The sequence below is a fragment of the Pinus tabuliformis genome, chromosome 4_1 (assembly GCF_031772625.1).
Source record: "Pinus tabuliformis cultivar Carrire ecotype Pingquan chromosome 4_1, CPIR1, whole genome shotgun sequence".
NCBI classification, from domain to species: Eukaryota; Viridiplantae; Streptophyta; class Pinopsida; order Pinales; family Pinaceae; genus Pinus; species Pinus tabuliformis.
In genome coordinates, this window is record NC_142303.1 from 718,603,909 (window position 1) to 718,627,525 (window position 23,617).

Sequence of the window (23,617 nt, forward strand, 5' to 3'; positions counted from 1 at the left end):
AGTATGCTCGTATGAAAGATGCAAAATCTCAAACATAAAATACAAAACCAACAGGCAAAGGTTAATTTTGAGGTTAGATATAAACACATCATGAAAACCTTCATAGCCCATAAAATTTTGAGTTACTTGTCTCAATGCAGTCAACTCTTGGATCCACTTATTAATAGGGCACACAATACAGGGCCAACAAAATATACAAGAGTAACAATATCTTGAAAATTTGTCAGTATTATGCTATCACTCCAAATTCAATTGACAATATAATTTGAAATCTTTGTCATGGCATACGATCTCGAATATATTTGCTGTGTTTTCAGGAGATGCGTCCCTATTCCTAGGAGACATGCAAACATCTTCCTATCCGGTAGATGTGACTCTCCATCCTGGGGGATGCAACCCCCATCCCAGAGATGTGTCTACCCATCCATAGGATGCAACCCACATCCCAGGTGCAGGAAGGTGCCCCCAACTAAAATTGAGGAATGTCCACTTGAAACAATCCGAAATTATAATTTCGACAGTCTAATACCATGCTAGTATTTTCAATTTTAAGGTCTGACCCATATCCTTTGAACTTTAGTAGTAGCTCAAACAAGGGATTCTGCATCGGCTGTGTCGAGCACTCAAAAGTTGTCTGACAAACTTTTTTAGCAAAGTGACTTTTATTTTTCCTATGTAAAGGCACATTAAATAATTTAATTAATTAATGTTGGCCAATGTCACATGGTTCTGGTTCAAATTCGAGTTCGATTCCAATTCGAAATTTTTCATTAGAATCAGATGAGGTTCGCCATTAAATTCAAAAAATTTCATAAGATTCGGATGAGGTTCGCCATTTAATTTGGCTATATATCGATATATCTATATATAGATAAATATAATGGTATTTGAATATACATATGAACACACAAATCATAATTATTTTCATTCAAAACCCCTTGTATTCATCCTCATATTTAAAAATTTCCAAATTATTAAAAAAATATTCATAACTTTCTATATTATCTATAATTTTATTTCATATATAATTTTCTTTTAAATTTATGAACTCATAATATATATCTGTGTGTGAAGTATTTATAAAAAATTATTAACTCATAATATATATTAATATATATTATAAATGAAAGCAACAAAATCTAAAATTTATAGCTAATATAAGTTTATAAATAGCCTGTAACGCATCTAAATTATTTTTCGTAACTTTGAAAATAGAGGAAAATGATAGCCTTTCTTGACATCCTAATCAAGAGAAATAAAGATAAAATAAAGATGGTTCCATATCTCACCGGGTCTATCGTAAGAAAACCCACATGGAACATTACCTACATGCCAACTCTCACCACCATCCATCCCAAAAAATTGGTGTTCTCAACACTCTAGCAACCAGGGCTGTTCGTATTTCTGATCAAGATCACTTTGAAAAAGAGAAGAACCATCTTATGGATGTCTTCGTAAAAAATGGATACAATAAAAACCAAGTGATCAAAGCCTTTAAGAATGTGGAGAATCCTAAAAACAAACAACCTCTAGATGATCAAGTGCGCATGGTTCACCTCCCCTACATATTAGGCACAACAGATAAAATTGCGTACATTTTAAAAAAGAACAAAATTAGAACCACCTTCAAACCCATGAATACCATCAGCAGATGCCTAAAATCGGTCAAAGATCCCGTTGATCCCAAATGCCACAAAGGAGTTTACATGGTTCCGTGTTCATGCAGCAAAACCTACATTGGAGAAACTGGTCGATCTATCCTTACTAGGATTCAATAACATGCCGCCGACATAAAACACAACCACTCAAAAACCTCAGCTCTGGCTGAACATTCCAGTCAAACCAATCATCATGTCTGTATTGAAAACTCCAATGTGGTAGCCAAAATTGATCATTATCACCATAGAAAATTTAGAGAAGCCATAGAAATAGGTAAACACCCTAACAACCTCAATCGAGATGAAGGATGGAAAATAAGTGACAATTGGATTCCTACTTTAACATCCTAAATTACCCTCTCCTAACTTATCCCTTCCCCCTTTGCGCTTGACCTTTCACCTCCTTCTCTAACCTTACTTCTCTCTCTCTCTACACTTCACATTCTTATTAAACACTAATCCTAATTTTCAATTTTTAACTGTTAATTTACATTCTAACTAAAAATAAAGACTTTTATATATTTTTAAATAATTTTAAAAATTAATTAAATTATTCTTAATCAAAATTTCAACTTTTGGATTAATACTAATATTAACATTAATATTAATTAATATTAATATCGATAATAGTCCTTATTCATTCTAAATCAGTTTTCTAAAGTATAATTAATTCTAAATTAAGATTAATTAGAATATAAAAATTAAAAAATTTATTGTATTTTATTTTAAAATTTTTATATATTTTAAATAATTTTTAAAAAAGTAATTAAATTAAAATTATTTTAAACTATTTTAAACAAAATTTATAATTTAGATTAATACTAACAGTAATATTAAAATTATTAATAACTAATACTAATATTGATATTAATTCTTAAACCATTAGAACTAAAATCAATTCAAATTCATTCATTCTAAAGTACAATTAATTTAAAATTATAAGAATTTTTAAAACTTTATTTTAAAAAGATTGATAGAACTCTAAATTAAAATTAATTTATAGATCATAATTAATTTCAACTTAAAATATAAGACTTTCATATATTTTTAAATAAAATAAAATTAATTAAATTATTTTTTTATAAAAAAATTAGGATCAATACTAATATTAAAAAAATATTATTAATTAACATTATATTGATATAAATTCTTAATCATTTATTCTAGATTAGTATTAAAATCAATTCAATTAATTTATTCTAAAGTAAAAACAATTCTAAATTAAAATTAAGTATAAATTAAAATCAATTAAAATTAAAATAAAAACTTTTAAATTTATTTTTATTCTCGTTCGATTTGAGAAAAAAATAAAAATTAATTAAAATCATTTTTATTCTTAATCTGAAATTAAATTAATTCCAACTAAATATTAGAATTATTAATTGTATCAATTACTAAGCATCATTAATAAATTATCATTAATCATGACAAGGTTGGCTACTATCATTCCCATTCCATCTCATAACTCTATTTATTCATTTGGATGAGATCTGTCCTACACATTTACTGATCTATCTTGATGATGAGCCACAGTGGATGGCTCTTAACATCGATTCAAACAATTATGGATGCGAGAACTCCAGAAGAAAACCATACACAAAGTACAAATTGCAGAAGCCTCAAAACAATAACTTTGAAAATATTAGAAGCTTTATCCTAATCATAACCTAGGTAAAGCCATTCATAGCAAAATCAAATCACGGAGCACTGTTACGTATCAATCTTTTTCATCTAATTTGTGTCAATCTAGGAGTGATTGTAACCCTACCGATAGAGTTCATTATCTTTTGTCATGTGGAGGCCCTCCCAATGGAACACATGCTACTACGTCACGTCAATTTTATGCCCTCATGTCAGATTTCAAATTTTCGTCAATTACGAATATGCCAGATGGTCACAAAGGGCACATTTAACCACTGTATGGAGCTTCGAAGCTCTGAGAGTACATTTTAGCAGTGATTGTTACCCAATGTTCTTTTTCATGTAATTTGTGTCAATCAAGGAGTGACTATATCCTTGCCTACACAATTCATTATCTTTTTTCATGTGGATGCCCTCCCTTCTAACAAAACACATGCTACCGAATCATGCCAATTTTATGCCCTCGCATGATTTTCTTTGCATTTGATGGAAATTTATTGCTGGTTCCTTGGAGCTATTGGACCAACTTACCAGGGGAGTTGGATTTCATCTTCATGAACCCCATTCTCTTCATAGAATTGGATCATTTGATTATTTTTGTTTTGGGAAGTCTCACTTTCTCCATGGCTAGATGATTGTGCTTACTAACTTGGTGATCTTCTCACATGTGATTGCCCTGTTGATCACCCCTTGGTTGCATATTTGATGGTTGTGGAGCATGCTATCTCATTATGTTATGCTTGATATGCTTATCTCAGACATGGGTAATGATTCTAGGCCCCTTAAGAGGTTAGATGATGATGGTGGTAAGAGGTAGATGTTTCATAACATTATTGTATGATGTTGGTGTCACTACGAAGGGGTGTTCTACGAAGGGGTGTTCTAAGTGGCCCCCAAGTGTTGGATTGTTGACATTTGTAGCTCGAGCAGGTGCTTTTGCACAGGGATAAGTGTCTAGGTGTGCAGAAGTCAACCAAAGTCTTCTTAGACACTTGCTCTTGAGCGATTTGCTTTTTGTAACTTGGCCTAAGTTAGACTTAGGAAAAGCACATAATTATTAAGTACTTTAGTGATTATGTTCTAATCTCAGCCATTGATCTCAAGTGAGGCAATATCTATCTCAGTCATCAACCAATTTGGTGACTAGAGTTAGGGATTTAGCTCAATGTAAAGTTATAAAAGCAAGGCTAACAAGATGAAAAAAACACACCATACAACAGCACAAGATTAAGGGAGGCATCTCAGTTAGTGGGTTAGGTCTAAGGAAGGGGGCGGCAAGGTGATCCAGATTAGCCAAGGAGGGCTTGATCAATTACATCAGACCCAGTGTTGTATTTATTTCCTCAATTGGTCCATTTTCACAAGAAGGGAGCCCAAGTAAGTTCTGAAAATTTAATGAACTATGATTGGGTAGAATCTGTTGTGTATTGAGATTGCTAAATTTTGCTTTCACTAAATTTTTGTGTTAATGAACCTAGCAGTGCAATTAATTAGTAAATCGTTAATCTGCTAGGAATTAAGTGCTTGGTGCTAGGTTTGTGGGAATTCTAACATGGTATCAAAGCTAAAACTCTGAAGAGTACCAATCTTTGAATCATAGGTGTCAAGTTCATACAAGATCACTGAGGCCACGTTTGGTCGTGATTGTACGAGCAAAAATTTTATTTAAGGCCAAAGAAATCAGTCAAACAATTTGGTTGAAGGGGAGTTTTTTGTAAAACAAAAAAACGGGGTTGAAAATATTTTTTTGGGGGCCAAGTTAAAGATTTTTTTAAAAAGGATAGGGGGTGTCTAGTAGCCGACAAACCATCCATCAACCAACCACCCAACCACACCCATCCAACAAACTCAGGGCAGTAGCACAAGTAGGCCTAACAACAATGTAAGGCAACCGAAGACAGCAGACAAAGGTGTATGCATGCAAACAAGGATCCAACAACTATGATAGGGCAAGAACAAGCCGACTAGGACAAAGCATAGTAGACAAGACAAGGTTGAATACAGGGGAAAAATAGACAAGTGCAATCAAAAACCACAACCCACATAGGAAAAGGCGGACGTTGAATGCAAAAAGTTTGATCTAGTAGTTGCCAACGGTGTTGTCATCATGTCGCAAAGAGAGCCATGAACTGCTAGGTGTGAAAGAGTTGTGTAAGCCAACACCCATTCAATCACCACGAATAGAAAGGAGGAAGTGTGTCGAGGGCAAGGGGGCAAGAGTGGCCAAAGGCACACACACCAACAAGAATAGCATGAAACAAAGGCACATTGGCTAGTAGGATGGAAGTATAGCTACAGACACGAGCTAAGTAAAGGTGTTAATCGCCAAAGAAATCAAGCCTCAAATGTGGCACACAAAAGACAGGCTCGTGAGCAAGTACTGGGCCAACAGTCAACAGTAGTCATCGAGCAGAGACTCGAATTGCAACAACATGGGGAGATGATGATGGAGGCAATGGCCACAGGTGCTAGAGTGGTCGCGAGTGGTCAAGCACAGGGCACAGAGTGTAGCGAGGGGGCGAGAGGCGATTGTTAGATGCTAATGGGTCGACAACAAGGAACAACACTAGCAAGTATAGAGGCAGTGCAAAATAGATGTCGTCAGACTATTGGAAGTTGTTGCAGGTCGAGGAAGGTACAGAAGGGCCTCAGCGTCAAATTGGGAGAGGCAGACAGGCAGAACGAGCAAGGTGCTAAAGCTAAGCAGTAAGGTCATCGAGTGTGCAAGATCAACACGAGGATAAGTAAAGTGGCCAAGCACCAAGTCGGATGTGTAACAACTGTCCAGCCAACTACGGGACTAGCAAAACATGGTTTCGAGAGGACCAACACAAGTCTACAAAGAAAGGTGTCGCTAGATGTGCAATAAGCAGCAATAGAAACCGACAAAGATAGCACCCAAACAAGCAACACAAGGTCTGATGCATGTGATGTCGCAGAGTAGAGACAACACAGAGGATCATGGTGCAAGAAAAATGTCATGGTGAATATGATCGAATAGCTGCAGGATGCGGTGGCCAGTAACAAGTCGTTGGGCAAAGGATTTGACATGACAGGCGCGATCCAATAATGGTCGGCAAAACATGGTACAAAGGACAATACCAACAGGGTTTTCCAACAGGACTAGCAGAGGTCAACCCTCAGAGGAAGACCATACCAATGAATGGTATGGCAATAGATTTAGCGGATGTCTCAAAGGATTGAGATGAAACAATGAGGAAAGATATTTGCAAATCTATAAACCAACAAGGTTCTTGTGGGTGCTAGAAGGACTTAGCAAACGGACCATGAGGAGATCAATGACAGAGAACAAAGAGTGAGAAGCCCCAAAGGTTGAGCAAATTAGAGGTAATTAGCCTTTAGGTTCAAGAGGGTAGGATCAATTAAGAAGACCTTACATGATGTTTAGGAGCACAAAGATTCTAGGAACCAGGCCAAGGACAGCAAGATTTTGAAGATGTTTCCAAACCAGATGGCAGGGAAGGCTTTCAGTACAAAGGAAGCAACCATGGTAGCGGACGTTATTCCCGGATTGAAGTCAGTTCCAGGTGGCAGAAGTGTATCCCTCGCTAAGAGGGAGTGTCGATGTTTGTAGCTCAGGTATGTACTTTTGCAAAGGCTAGTGTGAGAAAGTTGCTTTTTGTAACTTGGCCTAAGTTAGGCTTAGGAAAAGCACATAATTATTATGTTGGCTTATGGAGCTAAAATAAACTTAGGAAAAGTAAAGTAAATTACTTTCGTGATTATGTTTTAATCTCAGCCCTTGATCTCAAGTGAGGCGAGATATAATCTCAATCGTCAATCACTTTGGAGTTAGGGATTTAGTTCAAATGTAAAGTTATAAATGCCCAAGTCGTTTTACACTTTTAAGAGAGCAGTGATGACCTTGTAGATGCAACATTGCCCCTAAATAGCAAAGTGTTGGGCACTTTGATGATTCCTGTTAATGGTTGACAACTCAAAGCACCCCTAAGATGTTGAGACATTGAGCTCCTCTTGCTTGGTGTTGAATATTCTTGATGTTATACCCGGTGAACCTAGCATGGCCCCAGGTTGGCCTTGACATTACTTCATTTGGAGCCCAAATGTTGATGGTCATCAGCAAGATTACAAGGGAAGGCTTGTACTCACACTTGGAGCCCCAACACTAGAGAGCGTTGATGCCACATCACCTATCTAGCCATTGAGAGGGTGACGTATGGCACCCAAAGCATCGCTTTCACATGTGGAGGCATTTTGAGGCACTTCTTGAGGTCTCCCCTCAAGACTTGGAGTTGATTATGATGGGACATCTCACTAGCCCATTCCTTCAATTTATATCACATATGGCCCAAAAAGGGCATGACACCATGCTTTTGGAGGATATCAACCCACACGTGTGGGATTTTATAGCATTGTTTTATTGTTTTGAGCTATGGGGTTGGCTTGTAACCCCTTGTCTTGCCAAACACTCAAAATCAAACTTGTTTAGGGGCTTGTAGGCTAATATTGTTATGTAAAGTGAAGGGATAGACCTCATATAAATAAAAGATCCCTTCACTCTTATCATTCATCATCACATTCGAGATTTTGGCCCTCTCTTCTAAGGTATGATTTAGCCTTGTCTTTTTTGCTACTTGTGGAGATGTGATTTTTATGGAGCATTTGCTATTCAAGATTGATTTTCGTATTGAAGATGTCTTTTCAGGATTAAAAGAACGCCTTTTCTTGGAAGAAGTTGTAAGTTTATTGCTAATTTTTTTTTTAAACTGTAACAGGTATGGAATTTATTTATCTGAAGAGATTATGGGTCTTTGCCAAAGCGACCCCTATTACAATGCAGAATTCTAACTGCTGCTGTTTTTGATCTACTACATTTTCAGGGCATTTGAACAAAACTTTCATTGTTTACAATTAGCAGTCCTTTCATGAGTGAGCTGCCTTTGTTCGCCATCTGATCAGCTTCACTATTTGACTTTCTAAGAATATGATAAAACTTGCACGAGTCAAAGTCTAGAAGAACTCTCTTCAATCTGTCCAAAATTTTGTTGAGGCTGACATTGTTGAACAGTGTCTCCAAGTTTAATTTTTTTATTATTATCTCTGAATCTCCGAAAACTTGAAGGTCTTTGACTCCTTTGTCTCTTGCAATAAGGCATGCTTTGAGAAGCCCAAGGATCTCTGCTTGATTGTTGGATTTCTGGCCTAATCCCCAGCAGAAACAGTCTTTTGAAGACCCGTCCAGAGAGTAGATGACCCCCCAGCACCGGCGGCACCGGGGTTCCCTTTGGACGCCCCATCAAAGAAAATTGTGGATAAATTTTGAGACCACCACCAAGATTGAAAAGTGTCATCATCATCTCTTATGCGCCAATCCGGATTGACAATTTGTGGGGAGAGGAGATACTTACGCGGATAAGGCACTAGAGGGCCTAGCCACCTCTTTTCTTCGGGCAGTAACAAAGGATCTTCTTTAAAATACTGTTGTTGGGCCGCTTCCAGGAGGAAGGATTTAGCTTTTGCAGCTACTTGCAACGGGGAGTGCCGCATCTCTTTGAAAATCAGTTGATTGCGTGCCAACCAAAGCTGCCAACATACATATTTGGGAAGCGCTATCCAGATTTTGCGCCAAAATGATTTGGGAGGGATTCGTTGGGGATAGAAAATACTCCATGAGGCAAAGAGATCCGAAACAAAATTCTGGGAAGGGACTGAAATCTGAAAGTCCTGTAAAATGAATCCCCAGACCTCTTTAGCAAAAATGCAATCCAAGAATAGGTGTTGGGCTGTTTCGAAGTTGTTGTTGCATAACACGCATCTATGAGGCCCTACTATGTTCCTTTTCTCCAGATTATCACCCGTTAGAAGTTTATTATGTACCAGGGTCCAGAAGAAGAAGTTCACTTTTGGTAAGGCTAGTGATTCCCAAACGTTTTTCCAGAAAGCCGGTGTTTGACTGTTGTTTCTTGAGGCCTGCAAAACTCTATATCCAGCTGTTGTGGTGTATACACCGGTCTGGCCCCAACCCCAGCTATCTTTCATGGCTCTATTGACAGGGGCAGCGTCCTCCAGCAAATCTACGAGCAAGGTTTGTTGAAGAGATAACCGAGCAAGGACTCCATGAAAATCCCAACCTGCCCAATCTCCACGCTGATCCCAATTTGAAAGGTCATATAAGCTGTTAACTCCTGCTCGCTCCAGCCAGTCTCTGAGATCTGTTATGTCCACGTTTTCGGCCAGAGGTTCTTTCCCCATGATGTTGTCGAGCCACAGATGAGTACGTTTGCCGTTGCCAGGTATTCTGTAGACCAGTTTTTTGAAGAAATTGTTGCTTTTGCAGCATAATTTCCACACCTGCGTGCAATTTGTTGTGTTAGCGTTATACAGATTGCTGAGAGATTTGTTGGGTCCATACTTTGAACGCAGAGTGACACTAACCGGGTGTGTGGGCTCGTGGATCAGCTTCCACAAAATCTTTCCTCCCAGCGCTAAATTGACGAGTGTGGGGTCTCTTATTTGCAGCCCGCCCTCTGCCATTGATTTTTTGACCACTTCCCAGTTCACCAAATGCGTTTTTTTCGTTGCCCTTACCTCCCTGCCACAAGAAGTCTCTGAGAAGTTTGGAGATCTGCTCCATCACGTTTCTTGGTGCAAGAAGAAAAGCTGCCTAGAAGATTGGAAGCGCAGACAGCAAGGATTTGATTAAAATAACTTTGCCTCCCTTAGTCAACCAGTAGCCTCCCCACGCAGCAATTTTAGTTTTAATTTTAGAAATTATTTCACTCCATAGCGATCTTTTGTTGACTCCAGATATGATGGGAAGGCCAAGGTACTTAAACTTGTCCCATATTGCTTGGCCTTTGAACCCGAGGAGAGTAGTAATGCCTGTGAGTTCATGCTGGTCTATATTCCAGCTGAAGACTTCGCTTTTGCTCTCGTTGACTAAAGCTCCTAAAACTCTGCAATAATTTCTGAGGACTGTGTCAAAAGCTTTGGCTATTCTGATGGATGCTCCACCAAGGAGAAGGGAATCGTCAGCAAAGAGTGCATGGTTCAGGGGTTCTGCTCCATTGGAAGGTTTGAGACCCGGAATGTTACCAACTAATCTTTCAGCAGTGAGCTTTCGACTAAGGGAATCTGCCATTAAGATGTACAGGAAAGGGGAGAGAGGGCATCCCTGCCTGATGCCTCTCTGAGCTTGGAAAAAATTGGTTGGACGACCATTGACTAGAGGGGCAATCCACGGATTGTCAATGCAGGCTTTAATTAGATGAACAAAGTGGGGCGAAAAGCCAAAGGAGAGAAGAACATTGCTAAGGAATGTGCGATTAACTCTGTCGAAAGCATTTGCCATATCTAATTTTATCAACATACCTTTCTCATTCCGCTGCTTGCTTGAATGTATTGTCTCCTGAACTTGGATTACGTTGTCCAGAATGTGCCTACCTTCCACAAAACCACCTTGAGAACTGGAGATCAATCTTTTTAGCAATGGCTTGATCCGATTTGCTAGCAGTTTAGCCAGAATTTTATAAGCGTTACACAGCGAAATGGGCCTGAATCTTGCAAATGATTCAGGGTTGGTGTCTTTGGGGATTAAAGCAAGGTAAGTGGAGTTGGTTCCTCCACCTATCTTGGCTTTTTTCATAAACCCACTTATCATTTTATGGAGATCAACCTTGATAATATGCCAGCAAGATTTATAGAAATGGATTGTGAATCCATCAGACCCAGGTACCTTGTCTGCGTCCATGGACCAGATTACGTTAATGGTTTCCTCCTCAGTGATTGGTCTACAAAGGATTGTGTTATCTTCAGGACTGATGAGTGAAGGGATGTTAGAGAGGAAGTCAGTAGTTTCCTCATCGTTGCTTTGAGTTCCTTCTCTGTATAGATTCCTGAAATGGGTTTCAGCGGCAGCGTTGACTTGATTGAACCCTTTGCAGACTTGGCCCTCAGTTGTTTTGATTTCTGCAATATGAATCCTAGACGGTCTCGCTCTATATTGCCAGTGGAAGAAGGAGGTGTTCCAATCCCCAGCCTTCAGCCACAGACTTTTGGATTTGAATCTCCAGTATTCTTCTTCCTTTCTAAAAGATTGATATGTGGATTGTTGGGCTTTTATTTCTTTTTCCAACAACTCCGTTGTGATATCTTTGCTTTCCATATCTGTTTGCAGGGACTACAATGACTGCACTACCTCTTTTCTTTGATCGGTAGGAGTAGGGGCTGGTTTCTTTATCCAGTCCTTCAGAGCTTGTTTTGTGGCTTTCAACTTTTGCTCCCATACATAACTTGAGGATCCCAAGAAGGATTTGGCCCATGCTGCTTTCACTGTCTCTAAAAAACCCTCTCTCTCGATCCAAAGAGGGCTGAATCGAAAAGGAATAGGACCCAGGTCTTCTTCATCTTCCAGGAGAAGCTGAATAGGCTTATGATCTGAGGTAAGTTTAGGCAGAATTTTTGTGATGATGATCTTTTTGTTCATCATTATGGAGCTTTGCACCAGGAATCGATCTAATCGAGCATAAATGTGGTTCGATCCAACCCTATTATTGGACCAAGTATAAATGCCTCGAACAGGATTGAAATCTAAAAGATCCCAAAACTGAGAGAGCTCCTCCACCTTGGCCAGCATGGGGTCTCTAATGCTGGAACCCCCCCTCTTCTCTTTTGCTTTCATTACGATATTAAGATCCCCGGCTATAATGATATTGCTGGGAGAAGACTGCTCTAAAAAGGCAGAGAGAGAATTCCAGCATTCTCGTTTTTCAGAGTAAGAAATAGGTACATAAAGATTGAAGAGAGAGATGGACAACTTACTTGCATTGTGCTTCAGTTCCGTGAAGATCCAGTGCTGGGTTTCATGATATTTATTCAGCTGGAATAGGTCTTCAGTCCAAAGAGTTGCCAACCCTCCAGAGGTTCCCCTTGAGCTGACTGCTTTGCCTGTTCTTTTATTCCACTTTGAACTGTTGATCTCTAGAAGGGCTTGCCCTTCTATTTTGGTCTCTTGGAGCATGAGAATGTCTGAGGGATCTGCTTTCAAAAGGTCCTTAACTGCTTCTATTTTAGAGGGATTCCCCAGTCCTCTACAGTTCCAAGAGACGAGTTTCATTATTTACTTAAGGGGGGGTTGGGGCCTCCCTTGGAAGGCCTTGGTCTGGTATTTCGCCCAATAGACATTTCTATTGTAGACTGACTTCCTTGTGTTTTGAGCCTTTCTGCCTCCTCCTCCCTCTTTTCTTTGCGGGATTTCCTTCCTGCTTTTTTCGATGGACGCTCATAGGTTTCATCCTCCGAAGAACCAGAGCTTTCCACTGGTTTTTTCCTTGCTATTTCTGCGTATGAAGGATTGGAGGGACTGCCTTGGTTGGCTTCGATCTGTATTGCTTCCCCTCCCTCTTTGTTTGAAGGTGGTGTGTCTGCCTGTTCCACATTCTCCTGGGTTAGATTTACTTGATTGATCTGAGCGCTTTCTGTCCCATTTGGAGTTGCTTCCGTTTCTTGGTTGGTTTTGGAGCTGCTAGGACCTCCAGTCGTATTGCCTTTACCTGTGCCTTTTTTTGAGTTTGCATTTTTCTGGACTAGGGTCCATTGTTCCCCATTTTGTTTGTCTACTTGTTCCTCAGCCTTCTTCTTGCAGTGCTTTGCAAAGTGTCTGTGACCATGGCAATGTCTGCATTTAAAAGGTAGTTGTTCATAGTCCAACTCCTGGACATGCGTCCACCCAGCAACAATGAGTTTGATTGCTTCCGGTAACCCCTCTTCTAGATCCACTTCTACGCAGATACGAGCGCATGAATACTGATCTTTTCTTGCAGCTTGGTCTATGTATTTTCCCAACGCATTACCTATGATCTGGAGGGATTTTTGATTCCAGCAGTGGAGAGGCAAATGAGGGAGCCTAACCCAAACCGGGACAACAAAGGGGACGTCCTGGGTGGGATCGAAATCAGGAGACCATTTGTTTAGATAAAGACCCTGGGGTCCCATGAAGTATGGTCCACTTCTACAAATTAAGCCTCTGTCATCCGGGTTTTCGAAGACAAACACAAAGAAACCCTTACCTACGAAATAACTTTTGACTCCCTCTTTGATCAATGTCGTCCAGTTCCTTTGAGTCCATTCATCAACCAACTTGGGAGAAGGCCAGAGGCCCGTGAACTGACCTATGAGACCTCTCTCAGCCAGGTTCAAAGCCGCTTTGCAGGTTTCTTCTTCTGGAAGGGCCACAGATGGGATTGAGTCCATTTTCTTAACGAACTTCTGCTGAGACGCAGTGGGAGGGCGCTTTGGACCAGCAGCAACCATGGTTCTGAAAGCAAGAACCTCCGAAGGCGGAATGGGAGGGGGGTCGGGGTCCCCGCAGGCATCCATGATCTGAAAGAACTCGAAGCAGGCCGATTGGGAGGGCGCAGAGGCCTCAGGGGCACGCTGGAGCAGCCAGCAGCCCTAGCGCTAGCAGAGCGCGAGGAGGCAGAGCAAAAAAAAATCGTTGTATATTTCTTAGTTTTTTGCTAATTTTTCATTATTTGGCATGTAAATGAATTAATGCTAGAGTTTCTTATTGATAAATGACTAAAAGCATATTATTTGTTGGAAATCTTGGTTAAACTTTTCATGCTATATATTTTCATCCTTGCAATCCATAGAAGAACTCCTAGTCAGAATCTTCTATTTAATTTCTACCCTGTTGATCAAAAATATTCAAAAATATAATATATTTTCTTTCTTTATTCTTTCATAGGCTTTTTAAGGCAAGCCACTAGGGATTTTCTAGGTCCAAATTGCTTGTAGGGCAGTTTTTGGATGGATATTTGTGGATGAAAATCTAGGGTTTACATCTATAAACCATTTAATCACAAAATGTAGCATTTTTTGTAGTAAAACTTCCCTAAATAGGGCTAACGTCATCCTTCCATCCTTCCCAAGCGGTTTTGTGCCCTAGAAACCCTAAACCCTAGCCGAGCTTCAACTTGAAGCCTATTTTGAGGGTTTATCTTGTGCCTTTGTTGATCCAATCATTACGTAAATGCTTTCTCTAACCACTATATGTCTAAGTACTCCTTTGTCTTTGCACATCAGTAAACCCTAGATTGTAGTGGTCTTTATCTAGTCTACGTACATGATACATTGCTCCCTTTCCAAGAAGAATTGAGCCTTATCCAACACAGGGTGTCTTTACCTAGCGTATTTGCATCATCTTGAGCCTTACACTTAGATTATCCTTATAGGTGAATACAGGGAAGCCTCCCTTGTGGTGAAATTCCACTAACGAGCAAGAGGAGAATTGTTGAGGGGATAGTGGCAATATCTCCTCGTCGTTGCTACAGGGTCTATCCCTCACCTTGTGAACGCCATCACAATGCCTTGTTAGATTTTGTAGCAACAGGGAACAACTAGGTAACACGAGGGGCAATGTTTTCCTGAGGTGGGAGTGTGTTTCACCAAAATGGGGGCTTTTGGGCTTACTCTTGCAAAAAGGGATGCTTCTCAGCATCTCAATCAATTTTTTTCCTATAAAGGCTTAAAAAATGAAAAAATAAAAAGCAATACATAAAAAAACCTACCTCACTTAACTTTCCTTTACCTTTTATTCACTTTCACTCCTTAATCCTCATTTTATTTTCGATGTTCATTGCCCATTGTTATTTTTTAGTTTTAACTTTTGAGCCTTGAATCAATGCATTAGTGTTTACTAATTATGATTCATTTTTAGTTTATGAATCAATTATTTAATTATTAAATATGAATCCGAATCATGTTTATATAATAAACAAATTTGAATTCAGTACTATTTTATTGTTTACTATTTAGTATTTAAAATGCACAATGATGAATTTGCATGGGAATAACTGTTGTTGGTATTCTTCCATTATTATTTTTATTTTTATATTTTGAGAGACAAGGACCCCCTATGCTAGGGACCCCGACATCCCCACACCCCCCCTGAATTTACCCAAAACTTGGGGGTGCTTCCACACATCCCCCATGTGTGTCTCCCTGCTCCCATGCTCCCTCATCCCAGAAACTTGGTGGAACATTGATTATAGCTTGGATTCCATACACCAATGGTCAAACGTATTGGACTCTTATTGCCCCGTATTACTTGGTTAAGCTCTAAAGGAGTTCCACATGTTTTGACTTTGTTTGATTGAATGATGTATGCTTAAGTCGACATGGATTTTTTTGAACAAGCATCCTCTTATCATGATTAAGACTACTGCACCAAAATTTTGCATTACAAGGGATCCCTTAGCACAATTCAACATGGTTGCTCTTCAAGAGCAATTGTCGGTGGGGAGTATCTATTTAACTAAAGTCCTCAAGACTTGCCCCTAGCAACAAGAATTTTTGCCTGTGAAAGCACATGCACTAGCATGTCACTAGAAGACTTGAACCCTAGTGGAGAATATATTAGTTACCCACTTTCATCGACCAAGCAACCTGCACTTAACAGTTGACTTGGATTTGAAGACATGATTTGATGAATGATTGTTGTTAAATGAATGTATGGTTTTTCAATGATGGTTATCTGGTAATTTTGGCTTCCTATTTCCCTAGAGCATTGAGTGTGATAGATTGGCCTTTGGAAAGAAGGTTCTCGACACAAGGGTGAGCTCAAGCTCTATGGTTGGGTGGAAACATTGCATGCACTTTTAGTCCTCTTTCTTGAACATGTTATGGCGTTGTCCACCCCTATTCCCCTAGTTTGATTTCCAAACTGTAACATCAACTTCCATTTTCACCAATAATGTAGACACATGACAACAACATGAAATTCCATGTACATCAGTAGTTTTAGAATTCTCAAGTTAAAAATGATTGTCTAGTTTAAATGTTAAACATGTGATATTGGTACGGTCTCCCCATTCCTAGTCACTTGCTTTGACAATTTCTTAAATGTTGATCCCTAATGATGACTTTGATTCTAAAAAAATATATGCACAAACCTCCCATGAGTAAGAATATGAACAAAAAAACCAGTGACCATTGTTGGTAGGCTTGCCATACTGTGAAGACCTATATACCCAATATCTATATTAGCACTTGTAGTTAAAAACGTGTATGATCAACCCATGGCTCTCAACATGCATTTGACAGAATTCTGCATGCATTAGACGTTTTGGTTGTAGCCTACAAACTATAGAAATGCAGAGCTTGAAGACAAAATGCCACTTGGGTTGGGATAGGTGGTAAAAAAAGTACACATGTGAAAAATTATTATAACCATATTAGTAAATTCAAATTTAGTATGTTGGTTCTCATATTTATATTTTTTTTTTACCTTGAATTCAATTCTGTGGGCTATAGACCTCATAACAGGCTGAGTTTCCTCACGAGGGTAAATTGACACAGTACAACCTGACTGGGCCTAATGGTTAAGAACATGTGATTTCTCCTTGGAGGTCACATTCAATTCCAGTGGGGAGTAGGTTATGTACACATGAGCAAACTGTTGTTTCCAGATACTTGTGTAGCATTGGCAAGGTACCAACAAATCTCATTCTTGCTTGCAGACTAGAGAGAGATGAATGTATTTCCCAAGTGAACTTCAATGCCCAAAATATACTGAGGAAAAATGAGAAAAGTTTGAGAGCTTCAAGATCACAGAGACAGTGCAAAGTAGACTTGAAACTGGAAATTTAATGTTGGTAGGAAGCATAACACCACAATGAAATTGAGTTGTGTGGATAACTTAATAGAAACCTTTTGTTAACACGGTCTCCTCTTTAAACTACACATGAACCTACAGATCTTGGGTTGGCATGCCCTAGTAACAAAGGATTGCATAACAAGTTCATTTATTTTCCCAAAGAAACCTAAGAGCAGCCTATATAAGACCTCGAAATTATACTTCTGAAAAAGGAAGACTGGGAAACTTTTGTTTGGCCCAAGACATGAAGTGAAAGATTTGACCTTAAATCTATTCATACACAGTTTTGGGACTTTTGGATTAATGCATTAGGACCCTCATGTCAAGATGTTTGTTGGTGGATTTGGCCAACTGGGAATTTCACAGAAGATAACAGCCTTTATGTAACGGGATTGTACTGCCAGAGGGGACACTACACCATGTCTGTTCTGTCTACTGGATGAAAATGTTCTTGTTGGTGTCACATACCGGCTGAGGAACCCATCAAACAGTAAATACAACTATTTAATATCTACAAAGCACTGAGATGACAGAATGTAAGCAAGAAAAACACCAACCCTGTAGCTTCGCTCTAGCACCTTTTTGCAAATTTTGGTGGGCAATTTTTCAATGTTGCATGCAGTGTATTGTACTGCCAGGGGGGCACTACACCATGTCTGTTTTGTCTACTGGATGAAAATGTTCTTGTTGGTGTCACATACCGGCTGAGGAACCCATCAAACGGTAAATACAACTATTTAATATCTACAAAGAACTGAGATGACAGAATGTAAGCAAGAAAAACACCAACCCTGTAGCTTTGCTCTAGCACCTTTTGGCAAATTTTGGTGGGGAATTTTTCAATGTTGCATGCAGTGTTGTCTGCTTGCTGTCCATTATTCATCTGGTCTGCAAAAGAGTTGTTTTCAGTGTGTTAGTCTTCTGCATGGGTTTATAACTCTTTTCTATGTTTTGAAACCATATGAGCAGCTTCTCTGCACTCTTTGAATCTGTTAAAATATGGTGGACTTCTTCTTCAAGTTTCCATCTCCGGATTGCATTCTCTACATGGTATCTCATGATGGGTGTCTTTTCTCTGTCAGGCATCAGCACTGCTTAATGCCCTTTGCGAATATTTTCAAATCCTTTTCAAGAACTTCCTTCGCAGTGTTTATTATGCATGTCTTCAGTTAGCCTTTTGTCCTACAATCTTCATGAATTAACTCCAAGAATCCTCACAGGTTCACAGCTTCAGTATCACTCTGATACCATGTAGAGACTTATACGAGGAAGGACACGCAAACAAATGACGAGATATCTGAATATTCAATGAACTTTTATTAATTGAAGTCATAAATACATTTAATGCCATACATCTTTATTTACAAATTCAGTGGTTTAGTTTTCAAATTAATTTAACTACAACATTTGTGTAATAATGGCCACTTACCACTAATGTGATGTTTAGTTCACTTTTAATACTCCCGAGTGTTCATACTCCAACAATTATGATGAAATTTTAGAAGAGTTGAAAATTAGGATGCCTATGAAGAGCATGATGGAATATGCAAAATAATTAAACTCAGGTCCGAGAAACTTTATTAAGATACCCTTATACAGAATCAACCATTAAGAAGTAGATCACAATAACTGTGACACGCTAAAGAAAGAAATATGATTGACTGCTTCCTCATCATGTTCAACATTGGATACTTTCCCAAAATGCACAACCAGCAACCATTACTGTCCTGCCCAGCTCAATCATGACAAGGGCTTCTCTGGTTGGTAAAGCAGGGGTGGTAATAATCCCCTCACCAGGGTTCATCGAATCATTTCAACTCCCTCATGAGCCATTGTGGTCATGGAAGCAAGCTAGGCATACTGATGTACAAAGTTCATAGCCCTAGTGCCAATGGCTTTCCACTTTGGTGCTGATTGGGCAAGCACTTATAGTCAAAAAAAGCATATTAGAAAACCCCTATAAATCTTTCAAATTCTACGCTGAATAGCTTTCATGTCCTACTGCCTCATTTATATAGTTATATGTAAGTAGTTAATGTCTGCGCAGTGTAAGATATATATTCATAGTTCATGTCTGCACAATGCAAATAATGTTAATAGATAATGTCTAATAAATTGAAAATTCTAATTTCTCTGTTACAGGAAACTATCCTCCTCAACCACGGAAAATTTTAGATAGCAGCAGTGAGGATATCCAAGCTGTTGATTAAGAGTCAAGAGTGTACTACATCAAATCTTAATTGCTCAATCTTTGCAGTTACAACAATTCTTCAGAGGCAATAAGCCATTGTAGGAAATGTGAACCACAGGATCTACTCAATAAGTAAGCCATGCAGTACTTTATTGTGCCCGTCAAGTTGGATCAGGAAATGACAAAACAGTATAAAACATTCATCATATACAATTAAAGAAATTGAATTAAGGCACGTGCCTAACATTTTAAGCTATGGGTTCATCTCTTTCCAGATGCTATCCAATTCAAACCAGAGTGTAGGTCCAGAAGACAGTCTAGACTCCACTGCTTGTTACTTGTAAGAAAAAAGAGCATGATAAGGATTTTTTTATTTTCACACTTCAAGATTAAAAGGCAGTTGACAAATTAATGCTCCAGTAGCATTTAAGGAAAGAACCACCAGAGAGCCCTCTTTGAAGATAATCCTAGACTACAATACAGAGATCTGATGTCAGACATACTTTTGTGACGTAGTTATCTGGTAATAGCTCTAACCATTATTTTTACAGCTTGAGAAGTTTATACTTTGTAGATGTCTTCTTTTGACAGGGACAATGATAGAATTATTGGCACATTCAGTAAAGGCTATTTCCTCATTATGTCCTCAACAATTTAATATACTAGTCACATCTCTAACAATAAAATCAGGATGTTTGCAACACTGCTTTATAGATATAAAAAAGAATAACTTCATAGTGAAATATTCAAAACTCTAAGACTACAGAATATATGTAATAAATTATTTATATTTTGTTTCTCTCATATCAATAATCACACATCTCCAGGCAACATCTTTTGAGTCTAAATTAGGTTGGCAGACCAAATGGAGATATGGGAAAGAGGTAAGTATGTTGTTGCATATGGTGAATATTTTTAATAGCATTCACAGCTTACCTGCAGTTTCAAGTTGGCAAAGGGTCAAGGGTGAGAAATGGGTGTGACACTTGGGTTGGATGTGGTGAGGGTTTTAGATTGTTGGATGGTTTGAATGAGAAGTTACATAGAGATGGATATTTGTTTCTTTTCCAGGTTGCTTATCCAGAAATTACTACTATTTGGAGACAGGAATGGAAAAAAGTTGAAATGTTGGGGTTAGTAATTGAGCAGGATGAACTTCTTTGGGGAAGGAATCCAGCCTATGGCATATATACCCCAAAAGTTGGTAACGAGGCTGTAAGTGCTTGGCAGAGGAAAATGTGGTTTGACGGTGGAAGATAATTTGGAAATCCAAATGCCCAAAATTTTCATGTGGTTAGCTCTAACGAACAACTCCTTTCTTGGGATGTTTTACAAAGAAACAGGCTATGATGGTCCAGGTTGGTATATTCTGTGCAAGAGATTATATGAGGACCTGCTTATGGTGGTGTCCTTCTGCAGTTCAGATATGGCAAGGATTGGAAAGGATCGCAGGTTCAAGACCGATATGAAGTGGCCTCACTATTGACGAGGGGCTGCAAAAATAATGCAGGGATTCAGCTGTTAAAGAATTCAAGATCATTGGCATTGTTAGCAGCTTGCAAAATTGGATTGGCACATAATGCACAGATATATTCCTCCTATTCACTGTGATATTCAGACCATATATATTCTTCAGGTTTCAGTCAGTTTAAAACAAGAAAGCACCTAGAGTGATTCAAGAGAAGCAGATTGATAGAAAGTGGTGAATGGGCTTTCTTTGATGGCAGAGGTCAAGTGATCCACCATCTAGTGGAGCTGGTGATGAGATCTCTATCTGAGATTCTGATGATCATGTTCTAAAGTTCAAAGCTGCATTGAGAAGTGGGGCTCAAATAATCTGGCAAAGTTCATCGCATTAAAATTGCTAATCACTCTTGCAGAAGAAAAAGCTGCTCAAAATATTCAAATCTTTGGAGATTCTCTGGTTGTCGTAAATTGGATAAATGAGATCTATTACTTGGCAAACCATACCTTGAAGCCAATCTTTGATAAGATTAATCTGGCTTGTTCCGCAGTATTAATCTTTTCTTTCTTCATGTTTATAGAGAAATAAACAAGAACGTAAATGCACTTTAAAAAACTGCATTGTTAGTGAATAGAGAGAATTGGCATATTCAGCAGTCTTTGGCAGGCCATTCTTCTGAATATGTTCAATACTCACTTCTATTAGCTTTATGTTTTATGCTGTCAGTCCTGCATGTCTCTTACATGATGTCTATGTATCACATGGCTGTTATTTTGGGGATATTTTATGGATTTACTGGAAAGATATGTTCCAGCTGTTTTTATGGTCTATTTTAAAGGATATGATGGATAGGTGAGTCTCTAACCGCAACTCACCATTTTTGGGTCTTATGTCGAATGAATCTCGCTGTCCTTTGTTAGGTGAGTCGCTCAGCATACCTCTATTGCTATATGCAATCATGGGATTACATTTACGGCTACATACTTAACCTGATTGACTTCCCTTACCTTAAATGAAGACCTTAGGCAAATCATGAGGGGAAAAACCTTCACTTCTTATCAAGTAATGAGGAAAGCAACCTAACTACTTGGCACGTCATGAGGAAAGAAACCTCACCTCGTAATAAGGCAAGCTCTCCTCACCTTGAGACTCGGGTGTAAGGCAAAGTCATGAGGCCTGACCCTATTATTTTATTCCCATTGAAGAATATATATTTTAGAATGCGAGATCACATATACAGAATGTAATCTTGTTTCAATATAATAAAATTACAATATTATTTTTTAAGGAATAAAAGCTACCTGTTGTTCCAATCAGTGTTGTTAAAACCAGAATACAACCATCCAGACAGACCGCTTTCAACACCATAACAGTCCAATTCAGTGTTTTAGACCACTTAACTATGGTTCAGTATGGAACCATATGACACAGCTAGAGACCAAATCTCAATTTTTTCAATTTAATTAAAAATAAATAAAAATAGTAAAAAAAACAAAAAACAGAAAGTATTACTTAAAAGGAAAGCAAACCATCTAACCCTAGGGTCCCACAAAACTAACCCTAGTAATTAATGGTAATGTTAAATTATTAAAATAAATGGATAGAAAAGGAAAAATAAGGAGTGTCAACTTTTACTTTAAGAATTTAACATTATCATTGATTACCATAGGGTTAGATGTTTTCCTTCATTTTTAAGTAGTTTTTTGCTTTTCTATTAAAAAAATTGAGATCTGGTGGTCTCTAGCTTTGTCATATGGTGCCATACCAAACCAGCTGGTTCAGTGCTTTATCCTTTTACTGAAAGTTTTAACATTACTATTAACTGTCTCAAGATGTTTCAGACATTCCAAGTTCCAACCTCATTGGACATAATATGAAGAAAGCTGAATTTTAGATTCCATTCAAAATTCAGCAGACTTAACAGTTTTCAAGTTTCAAGATTGGTAGGATTGAAATGTTTCCACTAGAGTCTATCCTGTATGAGGGTATGGAACTTGCATTTAATCAAAAGCACCAAGTCCTCCATGGACCTTAATGTTGGTCGCATTGACTGTTAAACTCCTATCATAAACCTAGTGTCTCCATGGCTTGAATAAGGGTACATTTTCACTAGGGTCATAACCTATGTTGCACTCGTTTGGGGGGCAAGGGAACAGCGGGGATAGGGGGCCGTATCCCTGCGACGGCTAGAGCACACCCCCAAAGTTTTCAGGGAACGATGATTCACTATTGACATTTGTAGTTCTTTCAAGCTTGTAAGCATAACAAGCTATACTTTATAATATTATACACGACCCTTACACTTGCCAATTATGAAAAATCTCTAGCAATTTAAAAAAAGGTTGAATAACATTCCATTATCGGACACTAAAATGACCTTTAGCTTCAGGAAACTTAAAGTGGAACCATTTTCAATTATTGCGTGCTAGACATGAGCTTTAGCTTTAGGAAACTTAAGTGTAACTATTTTCAATTTGTAATAAGGTCCATGAAGGATCTATCAAACAGAGAATTGTCCTTATAGCAGTCATTTTCCCCTCATATTTCTTGTTAATGATGTTTATGTTAAACAAAAAAGGTTTTCCCTTCTCAATAGGTTTTGCAAACTTTTACAGCTCTGTTGAAACCACTATAAAATACTTTGGTTTTATAAAATACTCTCTTGATTGTTTTCACAATGCTTGAGGTTAAGGATGGTTGAAGCACTGAACTTAAATGATTCTTGGAAACCCACATACAATATGTAAGAGCTAAGATGATCTGAAAAAAGAGAAAGAACAAGAGCAATATCCACAAGGATTAGCCTTTTAAAATGTTGTGTTTTCTATTTTCTTGACATGGAGGCTGCTTCTTGTAACTTTTCCATTGAAAATACAACATCTAAATTACTAGAAACCCAAATTAAAACCCATGTCTTGAGCTGCAACTTGTACAAAAGACGTAGATTCAATGCAATGCAAAAAAAAGGATGGAAAAATTGATCATATTATTCAATCATCAATGTCCATGATTATCAAAATTGA

The 23,617-nt window shown here is 38.3% G+C and overlaps 2 protein-coding genes across 5 annotated transcripts in view; both read right to left on the minus strand.

The window, feature by feature from the left end:
* The window catches only part of LOC149178143 (pumilio homolog 1-like), a 136,043-nt gene that overhangs the window by 70,078 nt on the left and 42,348 nt on the right, over nt 1–23,617 (minus strand). The window lies entirely within an intron of this gene.
* On the minus strand, nt 8,484–11,445 carry LOC149178144 (uncharacterized). The gene is given in 3 exon segments (XM_089423878.1): nt 8,484–9,849; nt 9,851–9,945; nt 10,084–11,445. Coding segments are annotated over 3 exon segments (2,823 nt in total).